The sequence below is a fragment of the Vigna angularis genome, chromosome 11 (genome assembly GCF_016808095.1).
Source record: "Vigna angularis cultivar LongXiaoDou No.4 chromosome 11, ASM1680809v1, whole genome shotgun sequence".
NCBI classification, from domain to species: domain Eukaryota; kingdom Viridiplantae; phylum Streptophyta; class Magnoliopsida; order Fabales; family Fabaceae; genus Vigna; species Vigna angularis.
Genome location: NC_068980.1, coordinates 20,372,561 through 20,387,495, shown reverse-complemented (window position 1 = coordinate 20,387,495; position 14,935 = coordinate 20,372,561). Strand labels below are relative to the sequence as shown.

Below are 14,935 nucleotides of genomic sequence, written 5' to 3'. Positions count from 1 at the left end.
CATACTTTCTTATAATTGTTTTATTTCAACGATTTTTCCTAATTATTTATAATTATGATGATATATTATGATGATATATTATGATGATATATTGTAGTGTAATAGACAAATTGACTCATATGAGTGTAGTTACTGTGTAATGCATTGGATGACAACCATTATTCGTGCACATATTACAAATGGTTGGGCAATGGTAATATTTGCAATTAATAAAAAAAATCTCCATTGATTAGAAATCATATAGACTAATTGAAATCATTGTGTTTTGTATAAAGATTCAAGACTTCTTCTCCAATTCCCGACAAGTTCATTTATTACATACGAAAAGCCCTCGCAAAATATGTAATACAACCATACAATAATATGTAATTGTTAAGATAAAATAATTTGTAAATTATCATATCATAATTTGTACATTAATTATCATATCATTATTTGTACATTGAGTTGATTTTTTATTATAATTCTCTTTTTGATTGAAAAATATATTTTGGACTCTTTATTTGTTGTGCATACTAGTTTTGATATGCAAGTCATTTATGCAATGTAGGATATTATAGAAAAAGAATGATCTTTAAGAAAAAATGCATACTTTAGGCAGCGGTTATCAAATGAACTGAAGAAAAAAAACACTTTTGGCAATGGTTTTGGATACAACTGAGGAATAGACTCCATCAGAAAAAAAAAATGTGGACATTTTTTGCTTCAGTTCATAATCGAGGCCAAAAATATCTTTTTCATCTCGTCTTAATATGCCTCATTCAAAAACCGCTGTCAATTGTCGAAAATAATTGTTGTCGTATCCTTTCGTTGTATTAGTGTAGAAAAAACAACTTAGTAAGCAAAGATATAAAAGTGAAAACTTGGTGGATAGTATTGCGAATGTGATGATAAAGTAAGCAAGGGTGAAGCCACTACCACCTTGTGTTTGAAACTTCATTTCACCAACCTTTGCATGTTCCTAAAATCCAACCATGACCACAAACTTGGATTTCCTTTCCAAGTTGTTAATAAGAAAAAATCCCACTTTCCTATTCATAAAAGGAGATGCACTAGATGATCACTTAAGAGTTTATCACATATATACATTTTGTTAAGAAATAGATTTTAAGTCTAACTCAATCTTACAAAACCGACCTCATACTGAGGTATATGTGCGTGGAACTAGACATTAATGGACTGACAGCGGGTGGAATGATATGCCCAACAAACACATCTTGATAGGATGGGCTTTAATTCATGACTCTGATACCATGCTAAGAAGTGAACTTTAAGCCTAATTCAACCCTACAAAACCGGTTTGTAAGGTGAGGTTTGCACTCACATATATACTCTAAATTGGTCTTATCTACATTTTCAGGATAATTTAAGAAAATATACACATTATGTATAAAAACATATACTGACAAATGCAGCAATAACTGGTTTGACTTTGTCTTCTGCAACATGTAGTAAACATGGGAAGCAAAGCTTAGTGAAGTTCTTACATACATTATCCTAAGTCCCCACAGAGACAGTCACGGAAAAATAATGAGAGAGGGGGCTTGAATGTGTGTGGAAAAATTCATGAAAGTAGTAAATGAATGGCACCAGTCCAGTATTTGATATGGCCTGCAACAATGTTGGGTGCTTCAGTATGTTTGTATGTATAATTACTGCAAGGTAGAGAGCAGGTGAATGTATTGATTGCATTTCAACCACCGCCATTTACCATCTTGTATTAAATCCTCTTCCCTCTCTTTTCATTACCATGTCAACTTGTTTTTGTTCATTCTTACAGATAGATAAATCAACAAGCTCTTTGCTCCATGTGCCTCTCTTCACTCTCTCACACTTTTATGGCTAAGTTTGGACTGTCCACATTCTTGGTGCTTTTCATGGTGCTGAGTGATGCTGCGGTGAGAGGTCAAAATGGGAATGGGAGAGAAATGGTGCCTGCCATGTTCATATTTGGTGACTCTCTCATTGACAATGGCAACAACAATAACCTTCCTTCCTTAGCTAAGGCCAACTATTACCCTTATGGCATCGACTTCAATGGAGGCCCTACTGGTCGCTTCTCAAATGGCTACACCATGGTTGATGAAATAGGTATACCCTCTCTCTTTTATCAACTATTTTTCTCTTTTTCCTAGTACTTGTCTCATGACACAAAGCCAACCTAGATTATGGGGTTAATTCGTTTGAGTCAAAGCACATAGAATATGCATCAGTTTCATTATTGCAACCTTTTCTCTTGGCATAGAATGTTTTGGCAAGCATAGGAATTAAAAGCCAAAAGCTTGAGGTATGAGGCATAATTTGCTGCAAGGAAAAGTATCACATGACATTATTCTAGTGTGGTAAGGTTGAGTTAGAATTAAACTTCATGTTATGTACTTTAATTTGACTAATTAGTCACCAATTTCAGATTCCTTGTTTTATGACTGATTGTCCAGACAGATTTCGAAAGATAAAGTAATGCAATTGAATTGTTCATTTTCTTTTGCAATATCTTTTTTGTCACTTTTGCCATGAATTTCTTACTTAGGAAGCCTACCAAGGATACCATCAATGAGGTGAATAACTGCTATACACCTAACGGCCTATCTCTTGGGTACAACTATTAATTATATGAAGTAATTGCTTGCTGTAAATTTCTCATTTTCTCTTTTCTCCTTCAGTGACCATTTTACTTTTTATATGTGGTTGGTGTGTGTGGCAAAAAGGGTAGATAAACCTCTGTCAAGGCATTTTCTTGCAGTAAATGATGCATTAAAAAGGATACGGAGGCTCCTACTACACTTTTATCTACACACCCATTGAACCTACACAAGTGTTTCTCACTAGACTGTAGTGACCAAATAGAAATTACTTACAAGGCAATATAGCTCCCATATATGAAAAAAGTGTAGTGACCAAATGCTTTCTAAAAATAAGGCCATAAAGATATTCTTGTTAAGCACTAACATTTGTTTATCAGACTCATTAATGACCTTAACAGTTTATCCTGAATAATATGTATCATTTAATTGAATTTTAGACTGATGTGTTCGTATCAATGCAGCTGAACTGCTTGGACTTCCCTTGATTCCTGCATACTCAGAAGCCTCAGGGAATCAAGTGCTTCATGGAGTAAACTATGCTTCAGCTGCTGCCGGAATTCTTGATGCCACTGGCCGAAACTTTGTGTGTAACATCCATTCATCTTTTAGATTTTGACCTGAACATTACATAAAGCAACTTTGTTTTTCATTTGAAGAATTTATTGAGAGGCTGAATCATAATGGATTCTTTTTGAGCAGGTTGGGCGAATACCATTTGATCAGCAACTAAGGAACTTTGAGAACACATTAAATCAAATAACTGGGAATCTTGGAGCAGACTATATGGCCACAGCGCTTGCACAATGCCTATTCTTCGTTGGAATGGGCAGCAATGACTACCTTAACAACTACCTTATGCCTAATTACCCCACCAGAAATCAGTACAATGGACAGCAATATGCTGATCTCTTGGTTCAAACATATAGCCAGCAACTCACAGTAAGATTTCTTAGTTTCTCATATACTATTAAGTTAAACTTACTTTTTTGTCCAAGTTAATTTCGAGGAGAAGTTAATTGTTCATGATTACATGTGTTATAGAGGCTTTACAATCTTGGAGCAAGGAAATTTGTGATTACTGGACTGGGGCAAATGGGTTGTATTCCAAGCATTCTGGCTCAAAGCATGAGTGGAACTTGCTCTGAAGAAGTGAATTTGCTAGTGCAACCCTTCAATGAAAATTTGAAGACCGTGTTGGGCAATTTCAATGCTAATCTACCTGGTGCCAGATTCATATTCGTTGACTCTTCCCGCATGTTCCAGGACATCCTTCTCAATGCTAGATCTTACGGTATGTATGAATCAAAACATACTACTTCATTGCAGAACAAAATCACACAAATATAACTGAGTGGTGTTCATTATTTTGCTCTTATATATGGTCTAGTTTAGCACTTTGCAATGAACATTTTCAACATGTCTTTCATGATGAGACTGATAGTGCTTACTATCTTTCTGTGAAGGGTTTAGTGTTGTAAATAGAGGGTGCTGTGGCATTGGAAGAAATAGAGGCCAAATAACATGTCTTCCATTCCAAACTCCATGCCCTAACAGAAATCAGTATGTGTTCTGGGATGCATTCCACCCAACAGAAGCAGCCAACATTCTGATGGGAAGAATGGCTTTCAGTGGGAATTCCAATTTTGTCTATCCTATAAACATAAGGCAGCTTGCTGAGCTATGAATTGAGCCTCTATAGTTTGAATCTTGCTGTGTCACTGTCACTCATTACTATATGTGGAACAACAAATTTAATGATCAAGTTTATATTTAGTAATTACTATATGTGGAACGACAAATTTGGTATAGGGAATGTACTGCTATCTACATTTACTATCACAACTGTCATATGAATTCGTGCTTATCTTCTCTTTTTGTCTATTTTTATTATAATTTGGTAAGTGAATATTGCCCTTTTCTTCAGACATTTTAACCAGAGTTATATATTTTTGATGATCACGGGAACAAAGTTGAAATTAGATGCCAAGAGAAATATATAGGATTTTGGTTATCTTTGCTAATTTTAGTAGTAAACGTGCTTTAAAATGAACATAAGCTGCCCCTATATTTTGTCATTACCCCCTCCACCCATATGCACCTTCCTCACTGGGTGCACCCGTATTGTATTTAGAAGGGAATTCTCTCAGAAATTCTTTGTAAAATCCAAGTCTGGTCATTAGTTTTGAGAGTGAATTAAGCCTAAAAAAGTGTATATCCACATTTCAAAAACATGATGCACATTTCATGCACTTCATTTTCTAATCTTTAAAATCTTTCAACCAACATATATTCTGGTTTAAGCTACACAGTATTTTTTAGCTAAACTCTAATCTAATATGAACCACAAGTGACACAAATTAAATACTGGAGAAGGAAGGAAATGCACAAAGGTTTTTCATATATGTTAATGTAATATTATTCCTACATAATGGAATAACAAGTGTACAAAGGAAATCAAATGGTTTAAGCAACAACAACACAAGATCATGAACACTGATCAAACAGCAGAGTGCATGCACTGCATAAATACCACACAAACAGACAAAATCCAACATAAACTAAACTTTTTACTGGGTTGCCAATTGTTGAATATTAATGGGATAAGTGTATGATTGTGAACTGTATGATGCCTTCGCTAGTAAAATATTGGCCACCTCAGTGGGGTGGAAAGCATCCCAGAACAAGTACTTCTGACGATTTTCACATGGTTGTTGCATTGGAAGGCAAGTAATCTGTCCATTGTTCTTGCCAACTCCACAGCAGCCCTTGTCTATCACATCAAATCCTATATGAAACAGTATATATAGATAGCAAATCAGCTTGAGCATGTTCTTTGTCATGAATAGATGGCATGTCTATAGAAAAGAGAATTACCAAATGATGCTCCATTTGAAGATAAGTCTGAACTGCTTAGATAAAAATCAAGGAACACAAACTTTGCTCCTGGAAGCTGCCCTCCATTGAAGTTTTGAACCATTTTCTTAAGGCCGGAGTTAAATAGCAAGATGGCATTGTTGATTTTTTCATTGCATCTGGTGCTGTTACCATGAAAACGGGCTAACTGATATGGTATGCAGCCAATTTGACCAACTGCTGTAACAATCACTTTTCTTGCTCCTAGTGAATATAATTGCTGCACAATTTTAAGTAAAAACCATTAACAATGACTAATAAGAGAAACAATAATATAGAAACCCCAAATCTAAATGTTAATGCAAGTTAGTTATCATGGAATCAGTTGTTACAAGCACATTTTTTAATTTAAACTAACTTGTACATGTGGACATTCAAAAGGCCATCTAACAAGGATTACCGTGAGACATAAGACCAATTCACATAAGAAGGTGACAACTCCAAACTTTAAAACAATAGATTCATGAATCTTCATCCTTATATATACTGAACTTTTTCATTTTTACTCAATGTGAAACTTAGATTTCTGTTTGGATTTCTAACGATTTAAACTACACTAGATCGTCAATTTACCTTGTTAGAATATTGTGTTCATAGGAATGACATGATTGTTAACATGACCCTGAATGCGAATGAATTAGTTATATGTAAAGTAATTTAGAATTAGATGTGGATAACATACAGATAGCTGACGAGAGTAATCTTGAAGAAGGGCAGATGCAAAAGCTTTAACAGTAAAATCTGAGCTAGTTGAATAAAAGTCTGGCATGAAGTAGTTATTCAGGTAATCATTGCTTCCCATCCCTGAAAAGAATAGACATTTGCCCAGGTAGCTACTAAGTGAGTCATTGTCTCCTCTGAAGAACCTTCTCAGCTGCTGCACTGTGTCGCCAAAGTTTGCGACTTGGTCATTCATTGAAGTATGAGCACCCTGCAAGCAATTTACACAATAAAATCAGAAGAAGTAGCACAGGAATAATATGTACAATAATATTTGTTTTCTCAAAAAGAATCTCCAACATATGCCATTGCATACAAGGTTACTGCCTGTTTCGTCTCTAATGCCTGCAGCTCCAGATGCATAGTTAGCTCCTCTTAGAAGATCCAATCCCCTTGCTCTTGAGTGTGGAGGAATATATCTTGGGAAACCCAGAAGCTGAGCTGCAATTTTCAACATTGTATTCTTGAGAAACACAGCTATGTGTGCATATGGGATCCTATTGTCAAGTGGTACATAAAACTTTCAACAGAACCACATTAAATGATGCAAATTACACAGAAGTTAGAACCAAACAAAAACTCAGTATATTGCTATTTTATAGCTATTAGCTACAAAATAAATCTTGATGATAGGAACATTTTCTTTGTACTACTTCTATTCAAATCCCCAAAATCTAGATTTTTACTGTCATGGGTATTGAGAGGAGTTCGTTAGTGAGAGATTACATAAATCTTGTTGGATCCATCAAGCAAGGAGACACAAATACCAATGACAAGTACAACCATATAAGAGATTGACACCACTCTTCGCTCAAAACCTTAAGCCAATAGGTTAATGTGTCTTTCATCTTTATATAGTGCTCTAGCTTCTTATTTCTATCCAATGTGGGATTTAGACTCACAGTTGGATTCCCAACAAATCTGACATGAGTCCAACTGATATAAAGAATTAATTAACATCATTTTTCTACCTAAAACTTTAGAAAGAATGAGTTTATAAGTCTATTTCTTATATGGTGTTTAGCTTTTATATTTATATCCAATATAGAAGTTAAATTCATACTTAAACATTGAACGAAGGAAAGTTTAGAGTTATACCTAAAGCATCAACATAAGTTCTGCCATTGGTGAAGCGACCAGTAGCACCCCCAGGGAAGTCAATGCCATAAGGCCTGTAGTTGGCCCTGGCAAGAGTTAGAATTCCATTGTTGTTTCCATTGTCAACCAATGAGTCACCAAATATGAAGAAGCATGGCACCTGTTGCCCCGGAGGAAGCCGTGGCTGCACCTGAGATATGCATCTGCCACATAGGCTCAGCCACAACATCCATGTCAATGTCAAAACCAAATGCTTCATCATCTTAAGCCCCACCAATTTTCTGACAAAAATGGCTGTTGTGAACATGCATTCTTATATTCTCCTTCTTAGAAATGGTTGTGTGAGCATATTTATGGCATTCATGTGATAGGCCTATTTGATGATTTGTTGGGTAAGTGAGACAATGAGAGAAGAAGCTTTTTGGTAGAGAATTAATGCATTTTTAGGTCATAAGTATGAGACTTCCTTTATCATCGGTGAATGGAGCCTCATCTCGTGACCAACAACTGGATCTCATCCACATAGAACATGCTAGACACCTTTCTGCAAATGCATGAGTTACAGTTACCAAGTTGTGTAAACATTTTTTCAGTTTGCCAATTTAATTATGAAGTAGTTGCACCATTTCAGTTGTTCTTTTAACAAAAATGTCAGCATACTGAACTGTGATTTTGCACCATACTCAATAGATAGGATACTCTTGAAGAAATTGGAAATTTATTACAAAATGCAAAGACAGAATTTTATGGACTAAGCTAACATATGTTGTCACCTTTTAGTGACGCGGATATATATTTATAATTTTTCATTTTACTTTAATTTCTTTTGTCAATTTTATAAAGTTAAAATATTTATTAAAATGTAATCAAGTCGTTTTTTATTTACTTTAAAAGAAACCTACTAACAGTTTGTGAGAAAAAAAATAGACAAGTTTACATTAATGAATCCAAGGTATTTCCCGTCAGAGTGAAGGCGCAAACCATGTTTGTTAATAAACATTAACACAAAACTCAGACTCTAAATAACCACTGTATAATTACACATTTTGATAACTATGTATTGGTATTCTATTTTAATGAAATAAGTAATTGAACAATTTCTTTCTACTAAAAATAATTACATAACTTATTTCCTAAAAAATGGCTACCACATAATACTATAATATTATTTCTATAAAATTAATATTTTTATAATTTATTATTTTAATCTCATTCTTAGGAAACTATATATTTTTTGAAAATGTAATTCTTAGTTGAAGTGTGGCATAAGAAGTCAAATGTTTTTGCCCATATTTGTAACTTTTTGTTGTTACTTTTAGAATATGTAATTAAATAGATATGTTTAATAGATATTGAAAATAATTGATAGGAGTGTTTTAATTATTTGTTGATTAAGCAAGTATGTGATTATGATATCCAATCCGCACTACCATTAATTATTGTTTGTTAAATCTTATTTGGATATTTAATATAAAATATCGGGAATTAAATAAATTTATTGATGAAAGAAAGAAAAATTGGTTAAAAATTAATTTTACATATTTTTATTTATATTTAATATTTAATATTTTTTTAAAGGATTAATTTAAATTCTATAGGTTATGGTTTAACTTATTAATTTTTTTTAAAATCAGATTTATTTGGACTGATATTTTAATATGCAATTTTATTTAATATATAGTTTAAAATTATTACCTTTTATGTGGAGTTTTATTTTAAAGAATTGTTTAAAACAATTGTATTTAAAATTTAAAAAATAAAAAAAAATGAGAAGGCATGAAAATGTAGAAAAAATCATGAAAATTTTTACATATATCCACCAGATAGTATACCTAGTTATACTAGTAATTTAGCATGTGTTCTACATAGGTTAGGTTTGTTTGTTTACTTTATAGTGCTTTTATAATTAATAAATATCTCTAAACATAGTGTAATGAATATATTGTAACTAAACTAATATTTTAATTTAATCAATATGAAAATCGCTTTTCCATTTACTATAATTCATTAAACTTAATTTTTCCGTATATAGGTATTTTTAATTTTTTAATTTAAATAAAATTTCTATATAAAAATAAAAGGGGCGTTCCATAGCTTTTTAAATTAAAATATAATGCGACTAAAAGAAAATGTGAATAACAAAAGCACTTGTACTAAATCAATATGAAAGAAAAAATTAACATTAGAATGCAGCACTTTTAAGTTTATAAATTTGAAATAAATTGATGTTAGTTACTCTCACTGTCTCCTAGAGCACATCAACTCGCCGATGAAGACATGTGAGAAAGGAGAAAACAGCACGTAAAATGGGTATAAATAGGATAAACATACATTAATCTGAATACTAAAAAGGGGCAAAGTATACATTTTCGTACACTATTGAACCCTAAATTTGACACTATTTAAAAGCTGAAGCTTTAATTTGATGAAAAAAAATGCGTGAGATAAGCAGCAACAAGCTTTAATTTGATTAATGCAGAGATTCACTTAAAGCAAATAAAGAATTTCTCAAGGGACCCAAGAGATCCATTAGACCGGTAAAACTATTTAACAAATTATCCATCATCACTTTTTTTACTACTCGCATCTAAATAGAACAGCTTCTGTACTATGACCACAACTCTAGCTTACAAGTTTATGAATACAAAACATAATCCTTACTAACAAAACGCTAAACAAGGTAAAATCCAAACAAAACCCGATTAGCCTTCATAATCTCCCTGAGCAAATTTGTTCTCTGGGTAGAAAACCGCTACTACTTGGTTCCCATCAAATTTTCGTCCATTCAATCCAGCACGGGCTTTTGTGGCACCATCCACGTCAACATACTCCAAAAACACCTGCAAATTCAAGAGTTACTTACAGTTTATGGCATATGTACACACCAAATACAGAGCAACTATAAGTAATTATAAGCAATATTAATTTTTCAACAGGAATTTTTGACAGATCCTCTGAGAGCAACTACAATTTTGATTCCACAACTGCACCAAACCAACATTGAGAAAGGAGGGAAGTGAACAAAATCAGTGCTCTTAATTTCAACTGATAAAGAAATTTTTATTTGTTTATTTATATATATATATATAATATATATATATATATGACTGGAGAGGATTCAGAATTTCATTAACGAGTCAAGAACACACCTTCCCAACTCCAGCGGCAGGCTCACCATCATGCGGTGGACGCGGGATCACCACATTCACCAAGGAACCTGCATGAAGTGAAAACAAAACAGTGAACTATGCAATGGAATTTTCATAGACATGCAATGAACAAATATGTGAGGATAAAGAAGGTTATGGAGACTTCAGTCTGTAATTTAGGCCTGATTCTCTATGAGAATGTGGGACTACAAATGGCTGTAAAACAAATAAGACAGAAAAACAAAATAAGACAGAAAATTAATATGAATGTTGTTTAGAGCGATATAAGGGGGAAAAATCCGAAATTACCAAATTTGGAGCACTCTTGTCTCATATCATCAAGAATCTCTTCGTAGTCTTCATCATCTTTGAGCTCGTCAGCAGAAACTGCGTGAGTTAAGCACACCACCTTTGTTGCCACCAAAGCTGGCTGCAACATAAGTTTCTACAAAAATAAAAAGCCTCGAGCAGTTAGAATTTTAAACACATGCACAGATGATCCTGGAAACAAAAACAATTTAGGGGACAATCCATCTAACCTGCAGTGCAATCTGCTGTTGGGCATGCATTAAGATGCTCTCCTGTTCAGGTTTAGGCTGCTGTGGGTTTGCACCTTGATTAGCTCGTCTAACTGTGAGAGTCTTATCTCCCATTTTTATTCCATTTAAAGCAGCACATGCAATATCAGTAACTGCAAGATCCTGGTAAACACAAAATGCATAACCCTTTGAATTTCCCGTTTCTCTATCTTTCACTAGATCAAAACCCCTTAGAGGACCAAAAGTCTCTAAAAGCTCTCTTATCTGCGTTTCTGTGAAGTAATAAGGAAGTCCACCAACAAAAATTCGATCTGGACCATCAAGTCCACCAGCAGACCCTGGTGTTAAGCCAACAGCACCAAGATTAAGGTTTGGGTTAGGCTGGCTTGGGCCTAGAGTAGCAGCTAAGGAAGGATTATAATCAGTAGGTCTCCTGACCTTAACAGGTGCCCCCTAATAAAAAAAAAAATTGGATTAGCACCGATGGACATGGTCATTCCTTGCACAATAAAATGAGAAAAGATACCTCAAAAATAATCCCATCTAAAGCCATTGCATTGCTAGCTTCCTCAACAGACCTCATCTCCACAAAGGCGAACTTCTTGTCATGATTAATGTAAACATTAACCACAGCATCACCTGGATACAAATTAAATTAGTCCCATTATAATGTCAACAAACTGGCACAATTCACTGAAGTTTAATATGTACCTGGGCCAGCAGTGTTTCCCCCAATCTTAGCCATAACTTGACTGAAGAAAGTTGCAACTGACTGCAGCATAACCAGAATAGAAACAACAAGCCAACTTGTCACAACCATCTTAAAGACTTAACCATTATGAGCAAGAAATTATGATATTAGTATTACCTGCTCATTAGCTGTAGGAGGAAGGCCCCCAACATACACCCGCCTAGCATGTCGTGTAGCCTGTAAATTCAGTGCATTAAAGACAGTCCATAACCGGGGAAAGTCATGTTAAAAGGGTAAAGAATGTAAATTTCATCTCACCCAAAAGCATTTTTACCTGTTGTGTCATAGCCTGAACTGGCATGACTGGGAGAGCACTGAACGGCTGCAACTTAAAAAGGAAAGAAACAAGAATAAAGAGAAATTAATAAAAACCTCAAATTGAATAACAAGATCTGCGGAAAAGGAATCAAAAAATACCTGGTTTGTAGCCAACGGAAACATATTTGGAAACATTCCGGGAATTGCAGGATTTGCACCAGTGATCTGACCTGCAAATAAAGGAATATGGCATATCAGAACAAGCTCATTGTTTTCACTATTTGCAATCATAGAACATAAGAATCAAATGCCTCCTTTTACTCCAATTGGCACGAGCTTAAGGATAATTATACCTCGTGGCAAATATTGTATCAATAATATTAAAGGAGCATTGTAAACAAGCTTTAGAGATAATATTTGTGTCTACCAAAGTAGGTAATAGTTTCCAGTTGAAGACGAACAAGACCCACCAAAAACAGGTGCATTGATTCCTCCGTGGACATAAAAGCTACAGATGTCGGCTCACGCCCATTGTCAGCACAGTGGGGCTAGTAGCCCAACATTGCCTTCTTAGAACATATGACAAGACATAGAAACAAAACAAACAAACACCAAACACAAGACAAAAAACCAAAGCATCTTTTAGTTCCAGAATTATATCGCTAAGTAAAAAGAAAGACAAAATTACACACCATGGGAAACCAGTCCTCAGAGGCTATATATACTAAGATAGTAACTGAACAAAGCTTACCAAGTTTATGCAATTTGATATGAATTTTCCATACTAGGACAAACAAAAAGAAAAAACAGTTAAGATGAGAAATTTCATAATATATACATGCGTAAATGTACCTGTAACAGCAGAAGCACCAGCCAACATAGCAGAGGCAGGCGGAGCCATATCAAAACCACTAGTCCTTTTGCTGTAAGTGCAGTAAATTAGTTAATCGAATAATGAATGCTACTCTTCAAACCAATCGAATAATGAATGCTACTCCTCAAACCAAGAAGATGTATCAAATGACAAATTTAAGTAAATATCAAACACGTCTATCAAAAAATGTTAAAACAGGTGATGAAATGATGAACGAAGAGCAATGATTGCCCTGCCGCCAATAAAATTATAAACAAGGATAGGAGTGTATTCACAACATTATACTGGTTCCACTTGCGCATCCACCAACTATTTTATTTTACAGACAAAAAATAGAATTCACAAAAGGAAGTCACATGCATGATATGTTTAGCACACATCTATTTACCTCTTTGAGCGTGAACGAGAACGCGACCTTGATCTATGCTCGGATCTACCCCCTGACTTGGATTGAGATCTAGACCGAGACCTCCGCCTATGCCTATCCTCTCTGTCAAAATCCCCCCTTCTTCTGTAAAATCACATAATTTCAGATAAAAATTGAAAAGAGAACAGGAAAAACGTTATTTAAAAAAACGTAGCCGAGTATGAATTCAAGATATAATACAACACATGGCATGCTAATGAAAATCAGATGCTGATGAAAATCCTCAAGCTCCAACTGGGATACAAGGCAGTAAGATCCCAAACAAAATTTTACCTGTCAAAGTCACGGCTTCTGTAAAAATCATCTTCATCTCTATCCCTTGTCCTTTCCCTTCGTTCACCACGATCCCTGTGCCGATCTCTGTGGTGGCGGTCCCTATCCCGGTCCCTTTCCTTCTCACCATCACGCTCTCGGTCCCTCTCCCTGTCTTTGCTCCTCTCCCTATCTCTGTCCTTGTCCCTGCTTCTCTCGGAATCCCTATCCCTACTTCTCTCCCTTTCCCTCCCCTTTTCCCTTTTTCTATCCCGGTCTCTCCCTTTCTCCCGCTCCTTATCTCTGCTTCTGGAAGATTCTCTGTCATAATCACGAGATCCATGCTGCCAAAAGAAAATAAAAGATTCACAGGTGCGAGAAAACCCATATCTCCAAGCCTACCAGGCAACGATGCATATGAAAGTAAGATTAAAAAAAACAAGCATAGTTGGAACAAAACATTTCACACTCGGCATACGCGAGATATAAAAACAGTTCAAAAAACAACCTGCAAAGCATAAATCACAATAAAACTTAAAATACCTGAAAAGCAGCCAAATCCAAAATACATTTTTCCTAAAATTTATACAACATTCAAAAGAAACACGAGAGAGCACTGCATAAAGACATGGCAAAGCATGAAGATTTCAATTATAGCTTGGCAGGAAAAGAGACAGCAGCATATTACCAAAAGCAAAGACCTTACGAAAACCTAAGCACCTTTAATCACACAGTGAAGCAAGAATTACAAAAGGGGGGAAAACACGAAACAAAATCCAACCCCGAATCACGCCATAACTAACACAGGTGTAGTCAGTTTCACAAACAGTGAAACGAAAAGGCTGACACGAGATTTGTAGTGTTAAGATTGGGAACATGATGGGAAACAGAAAAACCCTGTCCCAAACCCCAGTTATGAGAAAAAGAGAGAAAGCAGTGAAAAAAAAAACCCTAATTGCAAATGAAAAGGAAAGTGCGTAGAAATAAAGAGAGAAGAAGGGATTGGTGGAGCAGAAAGAGAGAGAAAACATACGTGAGATTTGGAATCGGTGAGATCGTCGTGAGTGGGCTGAGGAGAGGAATCGAGATGAGGATGAGGATGGGAATTGTGAAGGTCTTCTTCTTCTCCGTTGCCTTCGTATCTTTCATCGTATTCGGCCATTTTTTTTTCTCTTTCCCTTTCTCTGTGCTTTTCCTTTGTGGAATGATAGATATGATTTGGGAGTGTGCAATGTGTGTGAATGTGTCACAGCACCACCATTCTTGTGCTCAAATACCCTCTTCTTTTCTTCTTATTCATCTCCTATGTGGGCCAATCGGCCCATTTCTCTTTTTGGATTTTCGCTCATCAATTAAGTTGCTCTTTCTC

The 14,935-nt window shown here is 35.0% G+C and overlaps 3 protein-coding genes across 14 annotated transcripts; 1 reads left to right on the top strand and 2 right to left on the bottom strand.

Annotated features, from left to right (window-relative positions):
• The first annotated feature begins 1,745 nt into the window (after positions 1-1,745).
• Positions 1,746-4,440, top strand: LOC108333355 (GDSL esterase/lipase At1g71691). Its single transcript, XM_017568772.2, has 5 exons — positions 1,746-2,091; positions 3,047-3,168; positions 3,285-3,524; positions 3,627-3,876; positions 4,049-4,440. Exons 1-5 carry the CDS (start codon positions 1,809-1,811, stop codon positions 4,267-4,269), a joined length of 1,116 nt encoding a protein of 371 aa, XP_017424261.1. The 5' UTR covers positions 1,746-1,808; the 3' UTR covers positions 4,270-4,440.
• A 510-nt stretch (positions 4,441-4,950) lies between these two features.
• LOC108333556 (GDSL esterase/lipase At1g33811) lies at positions 4,951-7,620 on the bottom strand. The gene is made up of 5 exons (XM_017569020.2): positions 7,317-7,620; positions 6,535-6,659; positions 6,181-6,429; positions 5,460-5,718; positions 4,951-5,370 (listed from the first exon to the last, which is right to left on the bottom strand). The coding sequence occupies exons 1-5, from the start codon at positions 7,576-7,578 to the stop codon at positions 5,153-5,155; spliced, it is 1,113 nt and encodes a 370-aa protein (XP_017424509.1). The 5' UTR covers positions 7,579-7,620; the 3' UTR covers positions 4,951-5,152.
• Positions 7,621-9,761: 2,141 nt separating this feature from the next.
• LOC108334155 (splicing factor U2af large subunit B) lies at positions 9,762-14,837 on the bottom strand. Of its 12 annotated transcripts, none has more exons than XM_052871303.1 (14): positions 14,600-14,837; positions 13,588-13,964; positions 13,276-13,398; positions 12,866-12,936; positions 12,765-12,797; positions 12,173-12,243; positions 12,030-12,083; positions 11,873-11,932; positions 11,716-11,776; positions 11,531-11,643; positions 11,005-11,457; positions 10,775-10,910; positions 10,466-10,533; positions 9,762-10,156 (listed from the first exon to the last, which is right to left on the bottom strand). In XM_052871303.1, exons 1-14 carry the CDS (start codon positions 14,726-14,728, stop codon positions 10,019-10,021), a joined length of 1,887 nt encoding a protein of 628 aa, XP_052727263.1. In that variant the 5' UTR covers positions 14,729-14,837; the 3' UTR covers positions 9,762-10,018. The 12 variants fall into 12 exon arrangements, with proteins under 12 accessions (XP_052727263.1, XP_052727264.1, XP_052727267.1 ...); XM_052871304.1 differs by having other exon boundaries at positions 12,030-12,077; XM_052871307.1 differs by having other exon boundaries at positions 13,588-13,910; positions 14,600-14,836.
• Positions 14,838-14,935: the final 98 nt, after the last annotated feature.

Coding starts and splice junctions, on each gene's coding strand:
- LOC108334155 (XM_052871303.1), bottom strand. CDS start 14,728: ATGGCCGAATACGATGAAAGATACGAAGGCAACGGAGAAGAAGAAGAC. Junction 12,937..13,275: donor TCTCGTTCACGCTCAAAGAG/GTAAATAGATGT, acceptor CTGCACTTACAG/CAAAAGGACTAGTGGTTTTG. Junction 10,534..10,774: donor ACAAGAGTGCTCCAAATTTG/GTAATTTCGGAT, acceptor CACTTCATGCAG/GTTCCTTGGTGAATGTGGTG.
- LOC108333556 (XM_017569020.2), bottom strand. CDS start 7,578: ATGATGAAGCATTTGGTTTTGACATTGACATGGATGTTGTGGCTGAGC. Junction 5,719..6,180: donor ATTACTCTCGTCAGCTATCT/GTATGTTATCCA, acceptor AAAATTGTGCAG/CAATTATATTCACTAGGAGC. Junction 5,371..5,459: donor TTCAAATGGAGCATCATTTG/GTAATTCTCTTT, acceptor TGTTTCATATAG/GATTTGATGTGATAGACAAG.
- LOC108333355 (XM_017568772.2), top strand. CDS start 1,809: ATGTGCCTCTCTTCACTCTCTCACACTTTTATGGCTAAGTTTGGACTG. Junction 2,092..3,046: donor CACCATGGTTGATGAAATAG/GTATACCCTCTC, acceptor GTATCAATGCAG/CTGAACTGCTTGGACTTCCC. Junction 3,169..3,284: donor ATGCCACTGGCCGAAACTTT/GTGTGTAACATC, acceptor CTTTTTGAGCAG/GTTGGGCGAATACCATTTGA.